Source organism: Urocitellus parryii, chromosome 9 (assembly GCF_045843805.1).
Source record: "Urocitellus parryii isolate mUroPar1 chromosome 9, mUroPar1.hap1, whole genome shotgun sequence".
Classification (NCBI taxonomy): domain Eukaryota; kingdom Metazoa; phylum Chordata; class Mammalia; order Rodentia; family Sciuridae; genus Urocitellus; species Urocitellus parryii.
The window spans coordinates 142,345,121-142,372,793 of record NC_135539.1 but is presented as its reverse complement, the minus strand read 5'-3'; the positions used below and the strand labels follow the sequence as shown (position 1 = coordinate 142,372,793).

The following is a 27,673-nucleotide window of genomic DNA, read 5'->3' as shown; positions in this document are numbered from 1 at the left end:
GAAATGCGACGTTTTAGGAAAGTAAACCCCCCAAAGCTTTCAGCCTACGTGGAGTTGTCTTTGGGAGGGCGACTATATTGGAGAAACACCAGCACAGCTTAGGGCCAGTTCTCACGGCCTCCCAAGGGTTCTGGGAAAGGAAGGACAGGGGAAAAGGAAATGTAATTAATCTTGGTCAAACATGTCAGAAATGATCAGAGAACTAGGACATATATGCCCAATGGGAAAAGAGCACCTGCAGTGACCTCTGAACTGGTTTGGGAGGAGCCATTCCACTGCAATGCCTGTTCTACCATGGGAGAGGCTGCTGTAGCCACTCTGCAAATAGTGTCTATATGTTGTGACAACTCAAAGGGCTCTTGAAAAATGAGAGGAACGCTGGGCTCCCTGAGTTGCCAGGTGGCCAGGTGTACGCTGTCAGATGTAATTGCTTGATCAAAGCCGAAAGTTCAGGTGAGGAAGGAAGAAGACATTTATGTACTTGGAATGGGGAAGGGTCCCAGCTATGGCTGGAGCATCTTGAGACTCACTGAAACTTTGTAACATCACTGAGAAGAGGACCATAAAGGGGACCTAAGTCCCCTGCCCTGAAGGAGTTCACATTGGAACTGCAGAAATTGATTTGAAGTACACTGACATATTAACAGAAAAGCCAGTGCTAAATAATGGTGCAGTGTCTTACTACAGATTTCCTATTTAACCTTATTCCTTTTCCATTGAAAGTTTCTTTGGGGATTGTCAGGATTTGGAGTCTGCAGTACAGGCTGTGGCAGGCAAGATTGGGGTTAGAGGTTTCTGGAGAAGTACTGAGGGCTTGAGGAAGAAGAGAGAGGTCACAGAGGGATGGAATTGGTAACATTTTCCCTGCATCTATGCACACTCAGTGGATATTTGAGAAAATGAACATAAATTAAAAGGCTTAGCAATGTGTGGCTGTCACAACATACCCCAGCAGAGCACTGTCCAGATCCACAACTTGGTGATCCACAAGCCCCTCTGGGCACTCTGACATTTCCTTGGAAATATCTACAATAAAACACAGGACAATTTAGATTGGAGACAGGTTTAAAGCACCTGGGAGGGGTGGGGTACCTGCAACTTTCTGAAAGTTCCAGATAAAACACACAAATGCACAAACCCTGTCCCCCATCAGAGGTTTCCCAGACAAGGGAGAAAAAGTCACATCAAATCTACCCAAACCTCCTGCAGTTTTGTTCCATTCTGATTTCATGTTTCAGTCTCAAATTGCTGATCATCATTGCTCTGATGCTTTTCTATTTTCCAGTAATTTTTGTGCCTGCTTGTCTATGGAGCTATCAGGTCAAATTACTGAATATTTGTATATTTGTTAAGTCTTCCTTGGAGCTTAATGACCTTTGGTGTTTAGATCGACTGCTGTCTTCTCACACTTGATCATGATCAGTCAATGCTTCAAATACCTAAGAGAATTACATAACCAGACTCCAGAGAAGCAAAGCAGTTCATTTTCTTTTTAAAATAAGAAATAAATTTTTGAGAACTGAATGACAGCATCCCAGGTTCTCTGCAGCCCTGAGGGCCATGATTTCTGCAGAGGACACCTCTCTGGCAGCACCGTGTTTCACTGCCCAAGCACCACTTCCCTCTCACCAGAGACTCTCAGGGGAGGACATCAGCCACCTGACACCCTAGGATCACATTCTGAGACTGAGAGCATTTTTGGTTTCTGCATGTTAAAAACCAAAAATGAAATGGCTTGTTTCTTGTCCCATGCCACCTGCCTCTCCAGCCCCAGGAGAGTTTCTGCATGTCTGGAATCTCTGGGCCAAAGGCTCACCATGGCTTTGCTGGCTCCTTCTCTGGGTCCACAGCCTTCAGCCTCTGCACTCAGCACCTGGGCTCTCTGGGTCCTTGTGGGAGCCTGCTTGCTCCAGGGGAGGGCTCTGAGTGTCACCAGCAGGGCTCTCTCCACCCAGTCTCACATCCTCCTCCCTCCTCCCTCCCCTTCCTCCTCTTCTTCTCTCACCTCTTCCCCCACCCCTTTCCTTAGCTGGCCTCTGCCCCTCTCCCTGGGACCAGTGAGGTGTTCTGGTTGGATTCTCCTTCCTCTCCCACTTCCATCTTCCTCCCTCTTTCCCTTGTCCTGTGCTTCCTTTCTTCCCTTCTGCTGCCCCACTTTATAGTTCTCATGCTGTTGTCTTCTTCCTCCTCCTCCTCCTCTTCCTCCTCCTCCTCTTCTTCCTCCTTGTCCTCTCCCTCCTCCTCCTCCTCCTCCCTCCTCTCTCTCCTTATTAATGCTAGAATAACCCCTGACTATACATTGTAGGTGGTCCTTGTAATGCCACAGTTCAGAATTCTATTTCAGACAATTTAAGGTGTCACACTTCAGTAGAGCTGCCTGATCCACTTGATAAAATCCAGTTCCTTCTCCTCCTTTCTTTGCTTGCCGCCTAGTGGACAAGCTTGTGAATGGCACCCCCTGAAGTGAATCACTTTTTGACCTAGGGAGGTTTGGGGTCCCAAGAGTATCTTTATATTTCTGAAGTATAAAATGTGAAGGAAATAAGACTGCATATGGAGTTAGAACTCATATGATGAAAGACAATTAAAAAGAAGAGTCACTGACATCAGATTTGCATTTTAAGAAAGATAATGATGATGGGCTATAGACATCAGTACTCCATATTAATTACCTTATTAAATTTTTATAAACATAGTATTCTGTGAGAAACTTTAGTATTTCCCATTTTAAATAGTATCAAAGAGAGTAAAAAAGTTGCCTCAGAATATATCTGGTGAGAGACACAGTTGGAGTTTGGAACTGGGCAGTCAGTTGAACCTGATGCCCTTGACCACTAATCTGAGCTTCCAACAAGACTTTGAGGACATGTGAAAGTGGGGACAATGTGGAGTCGAGGAGTCCTGTGAAATGTCAAAATGAAAGGTCTCCAAGTCCTCTCCTCCAGCTGCTCTGCAGCTTGAGCCAGTCAGGCCTACACCACACCAGTTACCAGTTCATCATGAACTTTTCTCCTGGCTTTCCTTGTCATCACTAGCCAACACTTCACTAATGGTGGAAGTTTTTCCTACCCTTGGCACTGAAGAATCAAGCAGAAAAGATAGTGTTATTGGGACTAATAAGCCCTGCAGCCCTGGAGGAAAAGCTAGTCCTCAGGAGTGGTAGTAGAGGAAGCAGGCAGGTACCTCCAAACCAGGGAGAGTGGTAAGAAATCCCTTTGCCTCCCACCTCCCACTCCCTGGTTTCTTCCAGGAGCCTCTTAGCCAAGCCTATTGCAAACCAATCCACAGTGATGAAATGTCACAATGTACGGGGTCAGCCATGTGGAGGAGAGCACCGAGGGGAGAGGGTGGATGGGGGCAGAGTAGGTGAGAGTGAAGGGGCAGAAGATGAGAAGCCTTGTCCTCTTCTGCTCAAAGCCCTCCAGGGGCTTCCTATCCCACTCAGAGCAAAACCTTGAGTCCTGGCTTTGCCCTTTGAGGTCCTACGTGATCTGCTCCCTCATCCTTTTTGTCTGAGATTTCCAACAGTTGATTATAATTCATCTAGTGTTTTTAAGTGTTGCAGTGGTAAGGGTTCTCAGGATATCAGTTGTTTGGCTCAGCATTTTTGTCACTATGACTAAAGAACCTGACAAGAACAACATAGAGATGGAAAGTTTATTTTGGCTCATGGTTTCAGAGATCAGTCCATGGTCAGCTGACTCCATGGCTCTGGCCCCCAGGTGAGGTAGGACATCATGGCAGAAAGATGTGTCAGAGGAAAACATCTCAGGACAGGGAAACCATGAAGGGGAGGGGGGGGCTCTGCTCAAAGGCATGCCACCAGTGTCATTATTCCTCCAGCCACCCCTGCCTGTATATAGCTACAGCCCAGTTACTCTGTATAGTGGGGTTAATCCCCTGGTTAGATTACCCTCTCATGATAAAATCACTTCACTTCTAAAAATTCCTGAATTGTCTCACAGATGAGCTTTTGGGGGACACCTTATATCTAAGCCATAACATCAGTCCTCAGTATTTCCAGGTCTGATACTCAGTAAATATCAGCTAAACAAAAACATGAGTGGACAACTTAAAAACATTTTTTTTTTGGTCATAAAATACATATGTTCTTTTCCTTTAGCAAAGGTTTTACCTTCTTTTTATTGTTGTTATTTGTTCTTAGTTTTTTATTTTGTCTTTGTTATTCTGTTTATTTGATGCACATTTCTATTCTTTTGAATCAGACAAATATAGAGTTCTCTTCTGAAGGCCAGTTTGTATCTCTGGCAGCCAGACAGGTTTGTTCGGGCCCCGAGTTGTATCAGGAGCTTTCCATGAGTTCAGGCCTGGGAAGGGGGTCTTAGAGAGGGAGGTGATTATTTAGTGAACATTGTTAAATACATAAGTAGTTGATTTACTTTCTGTACATTTTAAATTCTCTCTGTATATCGAGTTAGACTTCTAGCTACTTGGACCACATCAACCTAGACCCTCACTGAGTCCATCCAGAGCTGTGGCTTTTGAATCTCAGCAAAGTTATTTTTCATGTGTTCATTTGAATCATGTGGATTGATCTTGTGTTTGTCAAACACATTTTTCCTGAGAACACAGTGAGAGACGTGGGGTAGAGTTAGAGCGCTATGGGATGTTATTCTGCCTCTCAAGGAATGCAGTCCTGGCACTGGTGTAACAGGAACCAGAGCTGAAAACATGCTAAGTGAGAGAAGCCAGGCTGGGAGGCCGCACGCTGGACAAGTCCATTCTATGGGATACCAGGAACAGGAGGAGGCACAGAGCAGGAGGTGGCCTGCAGGCCCACGGTGCTGAGGGAGCAGGTGACGGGGCTTTTCATGGAAGTGCTTTGGAACTAGGACAGGGACTGGTGGCACAGTGCTGTGGAGGTGCTGGACTGTCCCCCTCATCACGGCTGCATTGCATCACACAAACTTCAGCTCAATGTGGAAATCGAGCCAAGTGTGCACTGAGCTTGAAGAGAGGAGCTGGGGCAGCAGAGTCACAGGCACCTGTCAGCAGCCACTTGAAGGGCAGCAAGAGAAGGGGCTTACTGGGCTGTGCCACCAGGTGGGGCTGGTGGCATGACAACCCACCACTCCCTGAGGGAGGAGCCACTGCTGGAAGGCCAGTGACCACCTGAGGGTGGAGGGAAGAGCCTCTGGGGGCCACTGAGAGCAGCATCCTAGGACCACAGAAGAACCATCGCCCCGGCTTTCCCAGCCTGCCCCTCAGAGGGCCTCGGCTCGCTGGCTCCTCGCCCAGCAAGGAGCTCCCACGGCAGTCCCCTCAGGTTGCCTGGAAGGATGGGTATGCAGCCCACCCACAGCCACAGTCCTCCCTCCAGGCCACCGTGGGACCCCTCCTCAGATGCCTCCCCTCCACAGCCCTATCCAAACACCTCCACACGGCTCAGAGCGCCTCTCCCTGCACCTGGGGTCAGGCCACCTCTTGGACGGTTCACCACACCCCTGTCTCCACACAGCTTCGAGGTCCTTCCCAGATGCTCCCCTGCTGCCCCTGGAACTCCTCTGCTTCACAGTCGGCAGGCTCACCCCTATGCTGCAGTTCTCCCAAACCTCCTCTACCTTCCTCCATAGCAACCGCTGCCTCCTGGGGTCATGTCTCCCCTGCAGATCTCTCAGGACAGTGACATTTTCTCCACACCCTGCAGGATGGGCCTCCTGCTTTCTGATGGGGCCCTTTTACACATCTTTGTTCCCCATCACACTGGAAAGAAAAGGAAGCAGCAATCAAATAACCCAGGATCTCTGAAGCTCACCGCACCAGGATGCGCCATCTTGTCACTGTCCTCATGGTGGTAACCCCAACTCCTCATGCACTGATTGCTTTGGCACCTGGCTCCTGGTCCTCCTGTCCCTGGAAGCACCTCCCACAGCCATTTGTACTGCACCATGCACTGAACACCTGTCCCACAGCAGGATCCTCACTCTCTAAGTCAAGGTCAGCCACTCCTCCCTGAGCACAGCCTTGACACCTCAGGAGACTTCAGCATCTCTAAAGTCACATGATCAAGACGTCCTCCCATCACCTCTGTCCCCTGTTCCTGCTGGCTTGTTGCTCAATATCTCACTGTGATGCCTTTATTCCTACCCCATTGACCCCAGCTGTTAACTCACCTCCCACTCCTTTTTATTTCACAGTGGGACTAATTTTTAGTTTTTTTGTTTTGTAGTTTGATGTAATCTCATTTGTTGCTTTTTGCTTTTGTTTTATGGGCTTTTGGGGGGCAGAAAATCATTGCCTGTACCAATTCCTTGAAGTGTTTCCCCTATTTTTTAATAGTTTAAGTTTTTATAATTATATTGAAATCTTTTATCCATTTAGTTTGTTTTTGTGCAGGTGAGAGGTTAATTTTCAATCTTTAGCTTGTGGATATTCAGTTCACCCAGCTCTCTTTCTTGAAGAGTTTATTCTTGCTCCAGTGTGTGTTTTTGGCCTCTTTATCAAGAAACAATGGGATTTAGATGAGTAGGCATATTTCTCGGATCTCTATTCTGTTGCTTTGGTATTTGTTCCTCTCTCTTTTTTCCAATTTTTTTTGTTTCTTTTAGTTATACATGACAGTGGAATGTATTTTGGTATATCATACATACATAATGTATAGCTTGAAGCCATTTTTGTGGATGTTACACTGGTGTGTATTCATATAAGAACTTAGGAAAGTTGTGTCGGATTCATTCTACTGTTGTTTCTATTCCCATTCCCCCTTCCTTCCTTTCATTCCCCTTTCTCTAATCCAGTTAATTTCTATTCTTCCCTCTCCCTCTCAGTTTATTGTGTGTTAGCAACCACATACCAGAGAGAACATTTGGTTTTGGGGGATTGGCTTATTTCACTTAGCATGATAGTCTCCAATTCCATCCATTTACCAGCAGATGTCATAATTTCATTTTTCTTTATAGCTGAGTAATATTCCATTGTATTTATGTACCACATTTTCTTTATCCATTCATTTGTTGAAAGGCAGCTAGGTTTGTTCCATAGCTTAGCTATTGTGAATTGAGCTGCTACAAATGTTGATATGGCCACGTCACTATAGTATGCTGATTTTAAATCTGTTGGGTATATGCCAAGGAGTGGGATAGCTCGGTCAAATGATGGTTCCATTCCAAGTTTTCTGAGGAATCACCTTACTGCTTTCCAAAGTAGTTGCACCAATTTGCAGTTCTACCAGCAATGTACGAGTGTACATTTTTCCCCACATCCTCACCAACATTTATTGTTACTTGTATTCTTGACAATTGTCATTTGGACTGGAATGAGATAAAATCTCATTGTGGTTTTAATTTGAATTTCTCTAATTGCTAGAGATGTTGAACACTTTTTCATATATTTGTTGACTGATCATATTTCTTCTTCTGTAAAGCGTCTGTTCAGTTTCTTTGTTTACTAATTTATTGGGTTGTTTGTTTCTTTGGTGTTAAGTTTTTTGAGTTCTTTGTATATCTTGGAGATTAGTGCTCTATCTGAGGTGCAAGTGGCACAAATTTTCTCCTATTCTGTAGGCCCTCTCCTTGAGTTTTTGATTGTTTCCTTTGCTGTGAAGAAGCTTTTTAGTTTTATTGATTCTTGAATTTACTTCTTGAGATTTAGGAGTTGTCCTGGTTACTATGGCTCTGGAGTTTGTCTTTAATGCTGTATGACCAATGTGATTCTGCAACCTGTACACTTGGAAAAATGAGAAATTATACCCCATTTGATTCAAATGTATGATATGTCAAGATCATTGTATTTTCATGAGCAATAAAAAATTAAGAAATAAAAAAAAACAGACGTGATGCCTGCAGCTTTGTTCTTTTTACTAGATAGCTTTTTGCTATTCATGTTTTTTTGTGCTTGAAATGAATATTAGGAGTATTTTTAACTAGTTCTGAAAGAAATATTTTGATGGGGGTCACATTGAACCTGTAAATGATTTTTGGTAGCATGGACATCTTACCAATATCGATTCCTTCAACCCATGAACATGGATGGATGCCTTTCCTGTTTTCTGGGATGTCTTCTTCTATTATTTGTCATTGTTTTGTGATCTTCATTAGGGTGGTCTTCCACCTGCTTAAGTTTCTTTCTCAGTATTCTCTTAGAGTTTTACAGCTATTGTATGAATGGAATTCTTTCCTGTTTTCTTTCTCAGCAAATGCATTGCTGGTGTATGGAAAGGCTGCTGACTTTTCTATGTGGACTTTATATCCTGCTACTTTCCTAATTCATTTATCAGTTCTAACAGTCGTTTGGTGGAATCTTTAGGATTTTCTACATTTAGACCCTTATCATCTGCAAACAAGGAAGTGACTTACTCCCTTCATTCTCCCTTTATTTCTTTGTATCTCCTAATTATTTTGGCTATAATTTCTAGTATTGTATTGAATAAGAATGGTTTGAGTGGACACATTCTCTTATTTCTGATCTTAGAGAAAATTCTTTCAGCTTTTCCCCATTAGTATGATGTTGGCTGTGGGCTTGTCATAAATATCCTTTATTTTGCTTAGGTATTATCTTCCCAAACATTATGTGTTCAGGGCTTTTATCTTGAAAGGATGTTGAATTTCATTAAATGCTTTTTTTGCATCCTTTGTGAAGATCATGTGATTTTTATCCTTCTTCTGTTGATGGGATGTATAATGTTTATTAATTGCTTATGTTGAGTCATTCTTAGATCCCTGAGATGAAACCCACTTGATGGTGGTGAATGATCATTTGATGTGTTGTTGAGTTTAATTCAGTAATATTTTCTTGAGAGCTTTTGTGTCTGTTGTCATAAAGGATATGTTTTAGTGAGAGCTCTCCAGATAATCACAACCTGTGTGTGTGTGTGTGCATGTGTACACAAATTTATTGTAGGAATTAATTCATGAGATTATGGAGGCTGAGAACTCCCATGATCTGCTATCTGCAAGGAAACCTAGTGACATAATTCAATCCCAGCTCCAGGACTCAGGAACAAGAAGGGCCAATGTCCACGGGTAAGAGAAGATGGATCTCCCAGCTCACATTTCCTCCATGTTCTCAAACGCCTTGTTCAACAAATTGGATGAGACCACCCACACTGGGGAAGGCAATCTGCTTTCTCAATCCACCAATTGTAATGTCAATCTCTGTAAAAACACCCTGACAGACTCTCACATAAATAATGCTTCATCAGCTGTCTGGGCATCCCATACCCCAGTCAAGTTGATACAGAGAGCTACCCATCTCCGACATTTAAGCAGACATCTCAAAAGTGAAAAAGAATTAACCAATCAAAGAACCAAGATACCTAATTGTCAAGAAGATAGACAATAGCAAGTATTAAACAGGGAGAGGAGAAATTTGAATCCTTGGGCATTAATAGTGGGATTATAACATGATGTAGGCCCTTTGGAAAAGGGTTTGGTGGTCCTCAACAATGAAACATCATCACCATATGACCCTACAGTTCAACTTCTAGGCATATATCCAAGAGAACTGAAGACATATGTCAGCCTAAAACTTGAACTTGAATGTTCACAACTGCATAATTCACAGCAGCTTGAAAAAGAAAAACGACCCAAAGCCCATGGGTTGATGAGTGGAGAAGCAAAGTGTGCCCTGTGCTTGCAATGGAACATGACTCCACCAGGACACAGAGGAGGTGCCGATGCGTGCTGCAGCAGGGGGGCCTGGGGACATCACCAAGTGGAAGAAGCCAGACACACACAGTCACCTGTGAGTCTGCTAGTGTGCAATTCCCAGAATAGGCAAAGCCATAGGTGAAAACTAGGTTAGTAGTTGCCGGGGATAGGAGGAAGAGAAGAATGGGGAGCAACTGCTAATGGGGACAGGTTTCTTTTTGGGGTGATAGAATTTTCTGGAGTTAAATACTGTTGATGGTTGCTTGATCTTGTAAAATTTAAAAAGGCATATTTTCTTGTGTATAAGTTTTATCTAGGGGCTGGGTTGTGGCTCAGTGGTAGAGTGCTCACCTAGCATGCATGAGGCACTGAGTTCAATCCTCAGCACCACATAAGTGTAAAATAAAGATATTGTAAAAAATGTTTTATCTAAATGCAATAAAAATTTTTAAGAAAGAGCCTATATCAGAGATAAATAATACACATACAATAGATGCACATATTTATTGTCAAACTTTGTAGTGCCATGTCCAGTATAATAAAGCTGACAAAAGCTAAAATAAATACATACTTTAAAACTGTTAAATATTTTAAATCATAATTTAAAACATGATACAAAACACAAACACAGACCACATTTATGTATCATAGTTATTTCTAATGCAGAATATATAAATATTTACAACATTTGAGCAATTTCAGAGAAAATAATAACTCTTTCCATATGTAATCTGATCACGATAGTCCCCCTCCCCTGAGTCCTTCTGCCCCTTAAGAACCTCTGCTTTCTCATCTTTATCACACCTCCTGTTTACTGCTGGCTCTGCCGCTGCCAACCTTCAGGCAGCACTTACTTGAAATGTTCCTCTTCAACATGCTAAGTTAAAAGAAATGTGGGAAAGCTTTGATGTGGGCAGCTTTGGCACTTACTGACCAGGAATGTCTCATTGTCAGTGATACCTGGAAGTTCCTTAGGAATTTTAACCTCTCCTTAGAAACATAATGCTCACACATACAAGCTTTCCCCTCTTCCAGGACATCTAATATACAGAATAAAACAACTAAGAAATAATCATTAGACATTCGCTCTTTGAAAATCCACTGATTGGATCTTCACATGATGAGTTCTTATGTATTGAAACCTTATGTAATACAAAATAATTATGTGATAATATCTGACAAACACCTTTGTAGGAAGGTAAAGTACATCAATGTGTCTACAATTTTTTTAAACAAAGAAAGTCTCAAAATTGTACCTTCATTTGTTTTTATTGATGCTTTTATCATATTTAGAATATTAGGCCTCATAGAAGTTTTATAATAAGAAAAGCTATCATAAGAAAGCAAAAATTAGTGAAAAGAATATGGTAATAATATAAAAACTCTCTACTCTGGTGATAGTACCATGTTTTAAAAAACCTGTAGTAAAATTCTCAGAATGTCACCCTGATTCACGTATGTTATTATTTGAAATAAATCTACTGCAGTTATAACATTGAAATTTGTTAATAAATAAGAAGGTGGATCAATAACTTTACCATATCATACTCAATAACATTTACAAAATTTTCAAGTACCTTTAACTTTTGTACTGAGTTAATTATGGAAGATCATACTGTATTCAAGGCAAGTAGAAAGAGCACAACCTTTAAGAACACTTTAAAAACACATGAGTGAACATGATTAAGACTGTTTGGTGATCCTTGAACTGAGCATTAAATAGGATTTGCACCTTGCACCACGAATAACCTCCTGTGTAGACATCTCTGGGCATTAAAAACTATACATATTTTCTTAAGTTAGAAGAAAAATATCTGGCCAATTGGTTCCCTGTAAGCTACTGATAATTATTACGTTCCCCTCTGAGAGCAATTCTGTAACTAGCAGTTGCAACACTGTGAGGGGCTAAAGAGAAACAGAGCCAGGAAACAGTGTTCCTCCACTGAGATTCAAAGCCACAGAGGGAGAGTGAAGAAAAGAATTCTGAGAGTCCAGAGCCTTAGTCTCTTTAGCTTGCTTTGAAGAAGATCCTCTCCCCTTAGCAGCTGGCACTTTCTTTATCTTGAGAATAGGAAACAGAAGACTTTCTTCTCTTTTGTGTCTTTTGGTGGAAGACTGCACTTGGCTCTGAACTTAATCCACTGAAGTCATGGTCCCAGCTGTCAAGGCATAGGACAATGGGCCAGAAAGGCCAGGGGGCAGGACACCTCTGCTGTCTTCAGTGGTTCAGACTAGTTCCCGGGATGCACCAGTGTTCCTGCAATTGCAAGCAAATGTGCATGTCACCAGAAAACTTCAGCATAATGTATACTGTAAGTGACAACAAAATGCACATTCTAGCACAGAATACTATGCATTCTGGCTGGGGCCACCCAAATAGCAACATCAAGTGCTGTTCAGTTAGAACAGGGAAACTATTCTTTATGGCACAGTAATGGTGGCTACAGGTGATCATGTATCTGTTAAACCCTGCAGAAAGCACAACAAGTGAACACTAGAGTAACCTGGGGACTTTAACTAATAATAATGCATCTCTACTGATCCATCAATTGCATCAATTGAATCATGCTAGTTCAAGATGCTGGTAACTCTGTAAGATATTAGAACTCTGTATTTTCTGCTCAATTTTTCTATAAAATTAAAATTGCACAAAAAATGTACATTAATTTTTTGGAAAAAGTATTGCAGGGGACTTCACTTGAACATCACAAATCCTCACAAAGCAGAGCAGATGTTTAAGAACACAGATTCTAGAACCAGACTGCCTGTGCTTGAATCCTGCTACACCACTTAGGAGTTTTGAGACTTCAGGCAAGTCACTTAGCTTCTCTCTGCCTCCTCTGCTCCATCTAAGTCAGGAGAAATAGAATAACCATCCTATCTCATGGAGTTCCTAGCTTAGAACAGTTCCTAGGGCACACACAGTAAGTGCCACATAAGGGTCAGTTGTCACCATCATTATTATCTTTCATAAAGGAAATGGCTCAAGAAAGCCAGATCTCTGTTTCTTCCCTCTCCTGCAAAGAAACAAAACACCTTTTCAGTAAGCCATGGAGATGGAGAGGTCCTGAGGACAATGCAGGCTGGAAGGGGCCCAAGGATGAGCAGAATGCCTAGGGAGGTGCTCCCTCATGACATGCCACTCGCAAGTCTTACCAGATTCCTTTGAGCTTAGATGAAGTCCGAAGGTATCTGGTAGTTTCCATGGGATTCAAGGCTTTGGCAGCTGCTGTGGGACAAGTGAGAACAGTAATAAGCCACTGTTTTTCCACATGAAGAGAGGAAAATGTTCAGAAGTTTCACAGAAGGCTTTGTACAAGAATGCAACTTACCTCGCAGGGACAAATTTCCTTGCTGCAAGAGAAAGAAAACCATTCCTTTAGACCAAATGGCTTTTAAGGACATTGCAAATTCAAACAGGATGTGACCCAATCATCAGGGTTTGCAAACTTAGTGCCCCTGCACTCTGTAATAATCAGAGCAGGAACACAACCAGGTTACTAAGATAAATGTACAGTGCACAGCCATCAAAGGACACAGCAGCTTTCTGACAGCAGCCACTAGTCACAGGTTCAGCATTTCATGACAAGCCCCAAATCAGGATTATTTTTAGCATGAAAATTTTTATTTCTTAAATGTCTAAACTTAGTTTAAAATTTGTAAAATGTTCTGTAGGACAAACAAATCATGAGCTTGGATAGATGTGTTTGTGTATTCCTTAGGAGGTATCTCCAAATTTAAGACTCTATTCCAAATAATCTTTTAAGAAAAGATTTCATCCATTTCCCTGGGCGCACAAATCAACTAAACTCCAGAGTCAACCCAGTATTCAATGCAAATAGCAACCCCTGGAGTTCAGCAATTCTAGCATACTAACACTTATTTTCCTAAAACACTTCCAACTTTGGGTTGCCTTGTGAAATCTTTCCTATGATTTTGCTTAATAATAAAGGAGTCATTACTGTTTGTTATTACTGTATAAGTCTGAAAGAGAAACCATGAGTCATCAATGACAAAAAACTAATATGTCAAAAATATTTTTGGAGTATATTCATAAGCTCCCTCACCTTTCTTCCGAAAGTATTTCAGAAGCCAGAGGAGAAATGATGTCAATGACAGGAGGGAGAATCCTGCTGCAGAAAGTCCAGCTGCCAAGGGAGTGCTGGACTCTGGGGGAGCTGCGGCAACAGAGGGGAGGATGGGCATGAGGAGCTGGCTTGAAAATCTTTCTGTCTGTCCACTTCTCCTTTTCTATTACCTCGTTCCCAGGAGCAGAAGCCCCATCTGGTTCAAGTCATGAGGCAGAGGTGGCTAACCTGCCCTTTAGACCTGTCCAGCTCCCCTTGGCTGCCCCAGCTCTGCCAGGCAGAACTCTACCCTGCCAGCTCTTTCACACCCCTCACCCTGCCCTGCTGGACACTGTGCTGTACTTGCTCAGCACCCACCCCCGCCCCCCGCCCCCCCCACACTTTCTGTTTCACCCTCTTCCTTTCCCCTCAGGTCTTCTTTGCCACTGTTAGAATTCTATCCATTCCGTCCACATGCCACATCTACCGTTTTCTTCCTATCTCCATAAGCTTAAATATGTGCAGATGCTTAACCACTCTGATATGGGCCCAGTGCTTCTTTAATTGCTCTAGTAAGACAGCTCCCTCGCTTCTCTCTGGTCACCCAGACAACCAGCATCAACCAATGCATTACCTTCACAGGTAGGCAACGTCCCAGACCAGTGTCCTGTGGCACCACATGTCAGAGCTGCAGAGCCATTGAGCATCCAGCCCTCAGGACATGCAAACTCACACACAGTGCCAGACACTGGCTCCCCACTGCAGCTCATGTTGACCTTTCCTGGAGCTGCCAGGCTTGAACACTGCACCACTGCAAATGACAGGCACATGGGGAGGGGGGTTAGGAAACATCTGCTGCAAACTTGTAAAGTGGCCCAAGTCACCACAAGCCTAACTTATAAGCACTACATACAACTCAGCATGTGGGAAATTAGAATCAAGCCCCCTGAGACCACTGAGACTCACAATCTTATGAGGCATGTGACCTGCACCCTCAAGTCTGAACTCACCCTACCTTGGCAGGAGGGGACCTCGTGTGTCCACTGCCCCTGAGATGTGCACTCCAGTTGAGCTGATCCATGTAAGTCAAAGCCATCGTCACAGTGGAAGGTGCAAGAGGACCTGTAGGGGAACTCTCCAGTAGGGGAAGGAGAGCACTTCATGGAGCCATTCAGGGGCACAGGGAGAGCATTGCACTGCACAGCTGGAAGGCAAGAGTGAGCCCTGTGGAGCCCCGTGTGCCACATGGCTGCAGGGGTCTCCAGGCAGCCCCCCCCCCAGGCTCCCCAATAGCTTCTGTCTTAAAGCCAAGTAGAAACAAAGATGGTTTCTTCATATCTGGGCTCTCTAAAATGGAGCAGGTACCAAACCTACCACATATATTGACTGAGAGAACAAAATTTACTAAAGATGACCACAAATAGAACTTTCCCTGGGGGTTTGGATGAGGTTATGGGAAACTGAGGCAGGGAGGGTGAGCTGGGGACGCCCTGTGCATTCTGAGGGAGATTTACCTCTGCAGGTGGGAAGAGGAGCACTCCATTCCCCAGAGGACATACACCAGGTGGTCTCCACACTGCTTGGCAGGTAGCCACTGTCACAGCTGACGGAGCAGGAGGAATTGTAGCTGAAGGTCCCAAAGGGTGAAGTGCAAACCAGCCTCCCGTGCTCAGGGTTTTTCTGTGCTTTACAGGTCACAGCTGGAAAAGGGACCCAAGTCAGTTCTGCCAGCTTTCACCTCACCTCGGACGGGGGTTGGGAGGATGGGGAAGACAGGCTATGACTGGGTCCAGGGAAAGGAGGACGTGCAGGCCCGACTCCAGACCACCTGGGGCAGGGGATGGTGCCTTGTCTCAAGTGAAGTGAAGGTGACGACACACTTACCGTGCTCACACTCGAGTCCACTGAAGCCGGGGTGGCACCTGCAGGTGTAGTTGTTGATGGTCTCTATACACTCCCCATGGCTGCTGCAGGAGGCTTGGGTGCAGGCAGCTGCAGGAAACACAGCCGTGAGGACAGGTCTGTGGTGCTTGTGGGAAATTCCTTACAATTTAGGATCAATCGCATGTAATGACATCACCTAAGTTATGGGGTGCCCGAGATTTTAATGGTGTCTCACAAAATGCCAAACCTGAGCTCCAGGTTCGTCTAACATACTTGATGTTAATGTTGGAGGTGTAGGGAGGGGTGCAACAACACCATGCACAGAGAATCCCTCAGCACACGCCACGAGACACTTCCCCTGCCACAAGCAAACCAGCACCTGAGCTGCCATGGTGCATCTGTGTGGCATTCTGTAGGGGTGTGGCCTCCCGGCGTGTGCTCACACTACACATGTGCACATGTTCTTGCCTACATCTGTGCCAAGGAGTAAAGGGGGGCCTTGGCAGGAACACCTGGTTTTCAAATCACGTTTCAGAGCAAAGTGGCCACGGTGGAGACCAGTGGCTGCCACTGTGAGTCGTCAGGTTGTGGCTGCCTGTGGCTCCCTACCTGTGTAGCACAGCGCGAGCTTCCTTTTACTGCATCTCTCGTCATTCCACATGCCAGAACCTTCTGGTCTCTTGATGTAGATCTCCACGCAGTCCTCGTTTTTCTGCTTATTATTGGGTTCTCCTGGAGCCCAGTTCTTGGCTTCTTCAGTCAGGGGCTTCTGGGTCCCCACCCAGATCCACACACCATTGACTTTTCTGATGCCGATCCAGTAATAACTTGGAGAATAGCTCAACGTGGCGTTCAGGTACTCGATCTCCTCTTTGTTTTGAATTGCGACCAGGTGTGTGTACCTTTGCTGACAATAAGCACTAGCCTCATCGTAAGTCATCCTTCTCCTGGACACATTGTAAGTCCAGGCCGCGCTGTACTTAATGAGGAGCACTAGGAGTGGAACAAGAGAGAATGGCAGCGTTTAGTCCTGCTGGGCTTAACTCTAGCTCTCTGGGTCATTACTGTGTTATTTATGCCAGTCTCTGGATTTGGGGTGACAAAATTTTTCACCTTTTCAAAAGTAAGAAGAGGAAATAAATATTAAAGAAACCAGAGTTTCCTGTGCATCACTTCTGTGGCCAACCAGCCCCCGGGGCTTTGTTGTCCCCACCTTTGTAACAAATTTGTTATTCTGCTGGTGACTCTGCAGTATTGAGCCCTTAGTATGAGCCACCAGGTGCTGAGAGAGGCACTTTTCAACCGAAAATAACATTTTGGAATTTTATATTTGGAATATAAAATCACACAGTGCAGTCAGATTGTTGCCTACTTTAAGTTTGTCAAGATGTCCCCACATGTACCTAAACTACTGTACCATTGAATTGTCACAGTGCCTACGTAGGCCATTTTTGATCAACGTTTCACACATATGGAAACATGACACTAAGAAGTGAATTTCCCTAGTGCCAGGCGGGAAGAGGCCAGGGATGCTGCTAAACTCCCTCTGCACAGGACAGCCCCACAGGAGGAACAATATCCTGGTCTACAATGTCAGTAGGGAGGTGATGAGAAACCCTGGTCCAGTGTTACCAAAAGTGAGAGTGGAGAGAATCTGACTTACCAAAAGTGAGAGTGGAGAGAATCTGTGAAGCAATCATGGCCTCAGGACTTCTTCTCACCAATGGATTGGACTTGAAGTACTTTCCTGGGGAGAAAAATTAATTATAGAAGGAAACGTTAGGCAGCCAATTAATTACTCAAGTCATTCGAGCCTGGTGTTTAGGTACCAGCATAAGATTTGAGATAAAGGATTCCAGTGCCATAGCTTATTTGAGAGGTGCTACTGGAATGAATGAATAAATTTTAAGATCTTCCTCATTTAGGTGAAAGAGAAAAGACAGGCTTTAACCACACTACAATTAAAGCGTGCACAGATCTCTTACCAGAGGCTGTTTACACATCAGTTTATTCTGATGAATCTGTTTCATGGCCCAAGGCTGCTCTTGCAAAGGAGTCTGCACTTACAGTTCTGCGCGGTGCTCCTTGGCTCACACTGCTCAGGTGTGTTGGGATGCTTCTGTCTCCTGATCCTCTGGCACTTGTGATGTGAAATCAGCCAAGCCAAGTCCTGTTGAGCTTCGCCTCTGCTGGGCACTTTATAGCAGGGCTCACATCCTGTGAGCAACAGGAGACTGTCCAGATCCAGCCAGGAGGAAATTCCCAATGATATCCAGAAATTTTCCCGGAATATCCACAATGCTAAAAATTACAATGATCTCAGAAGTGCTGCCCCTCAAAGTTAATTCTCCCTCGTCCTGCCTTTGTGTTTTACATACACTTTTACTAACAGGACACATCCGCCTGGCTTTTAATTCTAATAGCATAACGTCTAGGTCTTTAAAATGTTTTAAGACTTTATTTATCGTTGTGGTTCTCATGTAATTGTGGCACCAATCAGTTTCATAAACATAAATTACCTAAGGATTTCTGTTGTCTGTGGTTCTCCATCCTCAAGTTTTTCATCCGTAGCTGTCCATAATAGATGAACAGTCACTTTCTCTTTCTTGTTCAGCCACCAACTTAACACATTTTATTGTGCACTGTCTCCCAGGGGAGTCATCAAAAGGCAGCATTACTCCTCAGGTTCTGCACACTGGCTTCAGCTACGTTACTTAGAGTAATACCTTCCACTCAAATATTTGAAACAGCACCTTGTTTTCACAAACTGAAACATGGGAAATACATTTGTATATTCATAGTTAGGTCTGTGGAAAAATAAAGATTTAAAACTACCAACTTAGTTGACACAAATTTTATTTAAAAATATCCTAAAATGTGAACTGAAAAGAATAAAAACTGGGGCAAAATGTTAACAGTGACCCCTTTGAGCTGGAAACTTTGAGGCAAATTTTATATCCTTCATGATTGTTTTCAACATTTTCCACTTTTTGTCATGACTCTTTCTACAGTATTCTTTTTTCCTACAGAATTTTCAACATCTGTGTTCAAATGCCACTGCGAGGGATGTACATAGAGTCCTACGTTCCTGCTCTTCAGAGTGGCACTTCTTTTGGGTGGATACAGCCACATCCGTTCCCATCTGGCATCTTATCTAATTTAAGTGACAGTGACAGCAAGTGGGTTATTTCTGCTCCCATGATCCTGGGGTTTAGAGTTCAAGTCAAGTTAACTTCTATGAATCCGTCTTCTTCAAACAGAGGTCACAAAGGCCACTCGGCCGACATGGGGGCAAGATGGGAAAGGCCTCGTTTTCCTCTTGTCTTGTGTGTTCTTCAGCTTTCTGTGTTCACAAAGATACCAATCCTGCACCAAACTAGAAAAAAACAAGGGATATTTCAGTGAATACACTGATTAAAACAAGGAAAAAACCTTCACTAGTTTGATCCAACCTCTGTCAGAAAGCCTACGTTAGCCAGGATTGAAAGCCACCTTCCTACTCTGTTTGTTCCAGATACTGAAGTCATTCCAACTTGGCGTCCCACTTGTCATTGCTAGATATGACTTTGTTTCTCAGCACCTGTAGAAGCTAATCACTCAGCCAGCGTTGACTCAGGTTTTAGGGGAGGATGCAATGCTGGGGTCGTACACAGTCTGTCTTGGTATATGATATCATACCCAGTCTATATAGGTTTTATTTTTTTAATAAATTAGGAATACATCCTCTGTTTTTTTTTTAAAAAAAGCATGGTCAAACATGCATTGTAGCCAAACCTCAAGAGAAAATTTATCTGACATATTAGTGAAGGGCCTGATAAGTATTTTGTATGTAGAAATTGGTTATAAAAAGTCCTAGATAGGGGCTAAGGTTGTAGCTTAGTCGTAGAATGCTTGCCTTGCATGTGTAAAGCACTGGGTTTGATCCTCAGCACCACACAAAAATAAATAAATAAAATAAAGACATTGTGTCCATCTACAGCTAAAAAAATATTTTTAAAAATCCTAGGTAATCCATTTGCTTTTTGGATTTTTCATAACTAAGTACACAATTAATCTCTTCCCTTTCTTTAATTTGGAGATATAAATAGAGATAACCCAATTGTGATCTGTTCCTATTTCATCTAAAAACATGTGTCCTAGACTGGCAACTTTGGTCTCTAACCCTTTGAGTCCTCATTCTGTGTCCAGCCCTGTTCTTTCTGCAGCAACAACAGCAACAGGCAGTAAGTGGACAGAGGGGTGGGCACAAGCCCAGCAGGCCTGGCTCTGCCTGCAGGGAGCCCTGCACCCTCAGCTGCACCTCTCTTGGGAACCTGACTCAAAAGCAAGTTCCCTCCAAGGCCAAAGGGCAACATGATTGTTGGAAATTTGTACTGAGAAAGCTTCCAGGAGAAATTCAGTACCAGAGGAAGGACGGGAGAAAGGGGTGAAGAGATTGGCGAGGAAGGTAATTAGTACACAGATGTTTCAACCAGGAGTAAATCCACTCACCCTAACAATCATCCTGCACTCTGCCAGAGTGTTTCCTATGTCCCTGTCCCTGGGTGGGTGCTGGGGGCTGCAGGGCTTTCCTCAGGCTCCCCAGGGTCACTGAACAGGCCACAGACTGACCTCCCTGGAGAGGCCCCAGGACTGCAGGGGCCAGGGGAGGGAAACAGAGGGACTCTGAGCTGCCCTGTTGGTGCTGTCAGGATCTCCGCAGGGCTCTGACCTGGGCAGGGGTGGGAGGGCTAATGGGGAGAGACTTGAGTAGCTGGAGCTGTTGACTGTTAACCGCCTTCTACACAATTCAAAATTCCCCCAAGAAGCAGGCCAGTGACAGGGCCTCGCTTCCACTGTGTCTCCCAAGCTCTGAGGATGTGGCTGAGTGTCCCTGGGACAACCTCCCTCTTGGGGATCCCTCCCCACCCCTCCATGGGGGAGAGGAAAGGAAAAAAAGAACAAGTCAGACACAGGCGCAGCCCAGATTGCGCCTCCTGAGCTGCACTGTCCCCTCCCAGGCGCCAGGGTTCCCACTTGATCTTCCCTTTTCCTGGAAGTCCCTTGTCCCGCCCCCCACGCCCTTCAATTGGACATGGAGATGTTAACCACCCCTGCTTCTGTGCCTGGGCCCAGACATTCTCCTCTTCATGGCAAAGGGGCACCCCTGAAGGAGGGAGGGGGGCCAGCCTGAGGATTGGGGTCCCAAGCAAATGGAAAGTGAATCGTTTCTAACCAAAGAAAGGGAAGAGCCATGACAAATTGACACAAGTGTGTATATGTATGTTTATTAATTTATTCTCTTTTCTCCTCTGTTCTCAGAGGGCTCAGTAATTCCATTAATTCTCCTTGAGCTTCCTGGATGATTCTGAGACTTAGAATTTGGATTGTATTTTGTGTTTCCTGTTTGGCAGCACCTTATCTGGAAGCTTCTGCTCTCTGTGTAGGGATTTAAGGACTAACTAATGGGAATATCTTCAAAATGAGCCAACTCTGGTGAATTCCCAGAGCGGAAGAAAAAGTACGGGTGGGCAGGTTAATTAACAGGACTTTTCCTGAATGTGGCTGGACCGCTGACCATTGTTAACAGGAGAGAAAAAAATACCTCTGATTTCAGAAAAGCCCCCTGGCTTGTTGTCCTTGGCCCCTCGTGCTGCTTATTTTGTAATTCAGAAGTTTCCTTAAGGAGTATTATTAGCTTGTTTTCAGTACTCACATCAGAATTGTCCACCTGGTCACTTTTTAAAGCATCACTTTGAATTTATTCTTTCACAAACAAAATGAAACAATTCCAAATGGGTCAGAAAGGATACCAAGTGGTGATGAAAAGAGGCCCTATTTTTCTCCCCCCAAAGTAAAAATAGGAGATTTCAGAGAAGTAGAAGAATATCCTAAATTTTCTACATCTCTATGACTTCATAGTCGATGTGGCTCCTTAGATAAGCAAGCATTTTGTATTTGGGAATGTCTGTATTAACCTGATAGCAATGAAAGTTAAATGCAGTTATTTAGCACAAGAGATTACTATTTTGCACTAATTACCTCTGTGACTTCTGGGAGCAAGTTGTTTTTGTTTGTTTGTTTGGTTTTGCCTCATCAAGTCTCAGATTCCCCATCTAGGAGCCAAGCCTGCTTGACTACAGTCCTGATGGCTGTGATGTTAGGACCTAATAATGACTATGAGAAAACACTGTTTTGAGACAAAGTGTTCATTATGTTTCCTAGCTGTGAAGTTTTAGAATAGTTCATATCATGATCTATATGATAATCAGTGTCATCTGAAGACACTTTATAGACATTTCTTCATACAAATTTTTAAGTGAAAAGAGGAGTGCAGAGGAGGAAACCTGGGTTATTCACCTAGACAAGCTTTTCAGTGATTAAGTGGCAGAGCTGGGATTCAAATCCACATCTGTATGATTCTGACACCTGTGCCCTCTTGGTCATTTCATACCTGCTGAATGCAAATCTCAGCAGGGAAGTGGCCCTTAGTTTTCATATTAGAAAATGTTGTAGAACTCCCTCACCGCAGCTCTGAAGCTTAGTGTCCTCGGCTGGGAGTTTGTGAAGCAGATCCTAAGACACGGAAGTGCTTCTAGTTGTGTATTTGGGAGGTGACCCCAAGAAGCAGTGCAGAGGTGTGAGAGGATGAGACCAGGAAGAGAAGGAATTCAACAGAAGGTGGGTTGATCATTAAGTCACCCTGTGGGCAACCAGGGGTCAGTCTCTCAGGGAACTCTAGAGGACAGTGCAGAAAATCTCAGAATGCCCCAGCAGGGGCAAGAGAGCAGTCCTGGGGCAGGGTTGCCCCTGCAGGGGTGGTAAATTCCAGATGGACTCCTGTCGCCAGAGGAAGTGCTCCACCAGGAAGAGCAGGGCTTGAGTTCAGAGGTGACAGCATCTGCATGTACGCTGTGTGGGTCATGGTGGGCTGCTTGTTTTCCATCATCCCCTGAACGACTTACTGCACAGTCAGTGGCTGCAAACCACACACAGTTACTATTTCAGAGATTCTGGGGCAGGACCTGGAAGTTGGCTGACCCATGGCAAATTTTAAAAAAAAATCGCGTAGCCTGTGGGTGGCAGAACTGGGACCACACCCACTCCTCTGTGCCACCCCGTGTGCTCCTGCCTGTCGCTCTGCCTCTGCTTTAAGAGACCTGTGGCTTTGCTGCCCTACCCTGACTCCGCAGCCTCCCAGTGTCTGCAGCGGGCTCCAGCAGCCCAGCAAGTGCCCACATAGGCGGGAGGCCCGTCCAGCACCCCGCCTCTCCACAGCTCTGTCCAGAGTCGCCTTTGCCCTAGTTAGACTGAAGGGTGCGAGTGATTTGGGAATCAAGTCGCCGGCTTCTCAGGGGCATTTGCTTCTTCCCCAGCCCCTGACCCAGCCTGGCTTTTCATAAATGGTCAAAGCCATGTGCTGATGGCAGGAGGGAAAGGAGTCACATGAGATGGCACCCCTGCTCCTGTATCCTCATCACAGGCGTCAGGCTCCATGGCATCCTGGGAGGAAAGTGTGGTGCTCCTTCTCCCTACTTTCTCCCTACCACAGAGGGAAAGCTGTCCCTGCCACCCAGAGGTGGACTTAGGAATGCAGAGTGAGGGGGCGTGCAGCCAGAGCCTTGTCCAGGGGACAGCCAGTGGTGGTGAGCCCTCAGACTGCATCTCCAGGGCACACAGTACACTCAAGTGGTGCCCAGACTCAGAGACAGAGCTGAGGGCAGTCATGTGCCCAGGCAGAAGATCTGCTCAACGAGGAAGTCCTGCGTAGAGCATGCAGAGCGTCCTTAAGGACCTCACGGGAATACAGGTGCCAACAGAGTAGAGGAAGTGGAGCCTCGGGGAGTACTGGGGAGTGAATCTACCAAGTTATGCTTTGTCCATTACAAACAGGCTAAATTGAGAGTTTTTACATATAAATTTAAAGCACTAATTAAAATAGTAGCAATAGTAGTATAAAGGAGATCACTGTAGTAGTGCAATCTAATCACGGGGAGGGGAGGAAGGGAGAAGTTCCTGGGAATGAGACTGATCAATTTCTGTGTGTGCGTGTTCACACATGGCATAATGATTCCCACCATTATGTACAATTATAATGCACCGATAAAACAAATGAATGAAAATAACCCTCCTTAAAATATTGTAGAATTTGTCAGGTAATTCCAGCAACTCTGGAGAGGGAGACAGGAAGACTGCAAGTTGCAGACAAGCCTTAGCAACTTAATAAGGTCCTAAGCAACTTTGTGAGACCCTGTTTCAAAAACAAAATTTAAAAGAGGGCTTTTGATGTTGTTCAGTAGTAGAGTTTTACTGGAGTCAATTCCCAGTACCAAAAAATAAAAAATTTAAAAAGTACATAAATATACACCTATTAGAATTTTATGAAAAACATTTATAGCTATTTATAGGAGGTTATAACCTTCTACTAACACTCCCCCATGCTAGCACAAAAGCAGGAAACTGACCTCTTTTCTGATGAGGGCAAGAGATAGATGAGTGGGCATCATGCCAGCCATCCGGGCTCTGCCTGCCTGTGTACATGGGTTGGCTCACCCACAAACAGTCGGCGTCTATCTGTGGCAGCAGTCAAGCTGGCCAGGTTCACCCCTTCCGCCTGGTTTGTCAGTGTCACAGTTTGAAAAGCTACTGTTACCATGGAGCAGAGCACTAAGGTGATGAAATGATGAATCTGACGATGAGCTACAGGCACGCATGGTCCAGAGGGGACCAGGGAAGATTTGGGCTAACGTTCAAAGCAGAATTTCCCTGCTCTGGGGGTCAGCTTACTTGGCCTGTGATGTTCAAAGGCTCCTTTGCATGTTGAACAATGTTGATTTTGGAAAGCAAACTGAGTTCAAAACTCCACATATCCTTCCCTGGGGAGTGTTACGGGAATACATAGGGCAAAGTCCCCAAGCCAGCAAGGCTTCATCTCTGCTTCTTACAGATAGGAAGAGAGGAAGAGATGAATAATGCTTTTCAAGAAGTTCAGCTTTATCACCACATCTCATAAAAAGATGCCTCCAGTCAGCCTGGCTAGGGTGGCTGCCATGGGAGTCTTGCTCTATGATTCTAATAACTGGAACGTGTCTCTTCCTTCGAGAGCCTTGTCGGGCTCTGGGAAGTGAAGTGCTTTCTCAGGGCTCTATGTGCCACAGGTCTGCACTGCTTTAGCTCTCTCCCTCTTGTGTCTGATTTTTCTGTCCAGAATGGATCATTCCTACTGTGCCAGCTCACATTCTGTCCATGCAGTGACTCTCTTCTGCCCCTAGGAAGGTTTTGAATGTTAACCTGCTCTCTAGCAAAAGTCTGAAGAGTGGGTCCTGGTTCCAAGTTGGTGCTGGTTCCACCCTCCAAGTATGAACTCCCCTCCAGAATCGCTGCCATGGTGCTCCCCTGTGCCCAGCTCGTCCCTGTGGGAGAGTTGTTCTGAAGGGGAGTTCTCCCCCCGAGAGGAAGATGGGAACTCCGTGTGCGGCTACCTGTGAGCAGCTTCTAGGGGCTTCTTGGGTCTTTCCTTATTTCTCGTTTTCTCAGCTATATTCTTTTTATTTTCATACTTCCTAAGTCAGTTTTCCTTTTTGCAAATTCAGTGACCATTATCAAGTGTCATATTGTTAACATATGTTGACCCCATTGTATTTACAAAAGAACATGTATTGTAACTTACTAGTAAATTATGTTATATTGTAGTAAAACCATGTGGAGCTTTGAAGTCCAATAATCAAGTTTAGAATCTCCAGTTCTCAATATTAGCTGGGTGGCTTTGAGAAACTCTGTCTCCACTGAAACATATTTCTCATTTGTGGAACAAAAATTATAACCTAATATATGGGACAACTGTGATGACAAGAGATGACCAACAGAGCCTGTCATGATGTCTGGCATAAATATAGTTTTCAAAAATGTAGTAAAAATTGCATTTTAAAAATCATTTTTATTTTTTATCAAAGGTTTAGGTTCACAGCATAGTTGGACTTAAGGTATAGCGTGTTCCCATGTTGCCAAACACAAAGCATACTCGCTGATCTCAACATTCCCTACCAGAGTAGTACATGTGTTATCACTAGTGAACCAACATTGACACTTTATTGTTACCCAAAGTCTATAGTTCACACAAGGATCATTGTTGGTTTTGTGCATTTTATGGGTTTTAACAAATGTATAACAGCAGGTATCCACCATTACAGTATCATACAGTGTACTTTCTCTGCCTTAAAAATCCTTTGTGCTCCATCTCTTCCTATTGTTCGAGAGAATTAGCTGTTGTTGAATGAAATATTCTATAGATGTCTGTGAGGTCCATTTGTTTTATAGTATGTTTTAGATCTGAAATGTCTACTGATTTAGTTATGGTGAGAGAGATGTGTTGAAATTACTCTGTATAATTGTTAGGTTGTATCTGAGCTTTTATGTCAAGAAGTGTTTGTTTTATATAATTTGGTGCACTGACATTTGGGGCATAAATATTCATTATCACTGTATCTTCTTGTTAGATTTTTCCCTTTGCTAACATGGAGTGGCCTTCGTCTCTTCTGATTAATTTTTGCTTGAAATCTGCTTTGTTGGATACAAGAGTAGTTCCTCCTGCTTGCATTGGAATCCAGTTGCATGGAATATCCTTCTCTATCCTTTCACTTTTATCCTTTGGATGTCTTTGCCTGTGAGGCAAGTCTCCTACAAACAACCTATAGTTGGGTCTTGTTTTTTAATTCACTCAGCCAATCTGACTTGTATCTGAAGAGTTGAGACCATTTAAGTTCAGGATTATTATAGAGAGATATTTATTATTTCCTTCCATTATGATTTATTTCTTTAGTTTAATTCAGTTCTAGTTCTCATTGGCTTAATTATTCTTCCAGCGAGTTTTATCCTCTCAGGAACTGTTATTGGTTCCTTCTGTGTATAGTATTTCTTAAAGTGTTCTCTATAATGCTGACTTGATATTCAATTATCTTAGTTTATGCTTATCTCAGAAGATTTTTTAAATTCTTCTTTGATTTTGAAGGATAGATGTCCTGGATGTAGAAATTTTGGTTGTCATTTATTTTTTCAGGGCTTGGAGTACTTCATGTCTATCATCCTGTATTTTATAGTTTCTGATTAGAAAGCCTAAGTTACTCTTAGGTAAACTCTTGGTTTATTCTAAATGTGACATGACATTTTTCTCTTGAGATTTTTAAAATTCTATCCTCCTTCTGTATGTTAGACATTTTAATTTTAAAGCATCGCAAAGAGGTTCTTTTTTTGTCCTGTCTTTTGTGGGGTTCTGTGTAGATCCTGTATTTGGATATCCCAAGGTTTGTTCTGCTATTATTTTACCAATGCCCCTAACATTTATCTCAGTCCCCTCTTCAACATCAGTGAGTCTTAAATTCGGTTTCTTAATGTTGTTCCAGAGTTCTTGTGTATTCTGAGCATTTTTTTCTTTATTACTTAGTAAATGTTCAAGTTCATATACCTCACCCTGAAGACATGAAGCTGTGTTTTCTACATAGCCTAAAGTATTAGTGAGTGTTATGGTTTAGATATTAGGTGTCTCCCCAAAAGCTCGTGTATGAGACCATGCAAGATGATTTAGAGTTGAAATGATTGGTTTATGAGAGTCTTAACCTAATCAGTGCATTAATCACCTGATGGGGATTAACTGTGTGGTGACTGCAGGTAAATAGGGTGTTCTGGAGGAGGTGGTTCAGTGGGAGTCATGCCCTTGGTATATGTATCTTCTGTGAGCTGAGCCTAATCTCTCTTTTCTTCCTGGTGCTATGTCTCCAGCTGTTTTTCTCTGTTCCACTCTTCTTCCATGATGTTCTGCCTTACCTTGACCCCTGAGGAATGGAGCCAACTGTCTATGGACTCAGACCTCTGAAACCATGGCCCCCAACAAACTTTTCCTCCTCCAATTGTTCTTATTTAACGTCTTTTGATCTCAGCAATGAACGAGCTGACTAAAACAGTAAGCCTTTCCAATAAGTTTTTATGTGATTTATTGTTTCTTTAATTTTCGGAATTCTGTTTGGTTCCTTTTTAGAGTTTCCATCCATTTATTGAAATGTTCTTTCATATCCTGTATATTCCCTCTTGATTCAGTCCTCATATCTTCTTTTAGTTCGTTAATCATTTTTTAATATTTTT

At 43.7% G+C, this 27,673-nt stretch overlaps 2 protein-coding genes across 2 annotated transcripts in view; one reads left to right on the top strand and one right to left on the bottom strand.

The window, feature by feature from the left end:
- Positions 1-17,710, bottom strand: part of LOC113194227 (E-selectin-like) — a 33,355-nt gene extending 15,645 nt beyond the window's left edge. The window contains exons 1-12 of the mRNA XM_077802962.1: positions 17,627-17,710; positions 17,223-17,306; positions 16,169-16,552; positions 15,560-15,667; positions 15,190-15,375; positions 14,691-14,879; positions 14,310-14,486; positions 13,676-13,786; positions 12,941-12,962; positions 12,783-12,837; positions 1,817-1,900; positions 948-1,026 (exon numbers count right to left, since the gene is read on the bottom strand). Of these exons, the coding sequence (XP_077659088.1) occupies positions 948-1,026; positions 1,817-1,900; positions 12,783-12,837; positions 12,941-12,962; positions 13,676-13,786; positions 14,310-14,486; positions 14,691-14,879; positions 15,190-15,375; positions 15,560-15,667; positions 16,169-16,552; positions 17,223-17,259 (1,432 nt within the window). The 5' untranslated portion in view covers positions 17,260-17,306; positions 17,627-17,710. The remainder of the gene's footprint in view (positions 1-947; positions 1,027-1,816; positions 1,901-12,782; positions 12,838-12,940; positions 12,963-13,675; positions 13,787-14,309; positions 14,487-14,690; positions 14,880-15,189; positions 15,376-15,559; positions 15,668-16,168; positions 16,553-17,222; positions 17,307-17,626) is intronic.
- Firrm (FIGNL1 interacting regulator of recombination and mitosis) overlaps positions 1-27,673 on the top strand; it is a 363,157-nt gene that overhangs the window by 169,729 nt on the left and 165,755 nt on the right. The gene's annotated exons all lie outside the window — the stretch shown is intronic.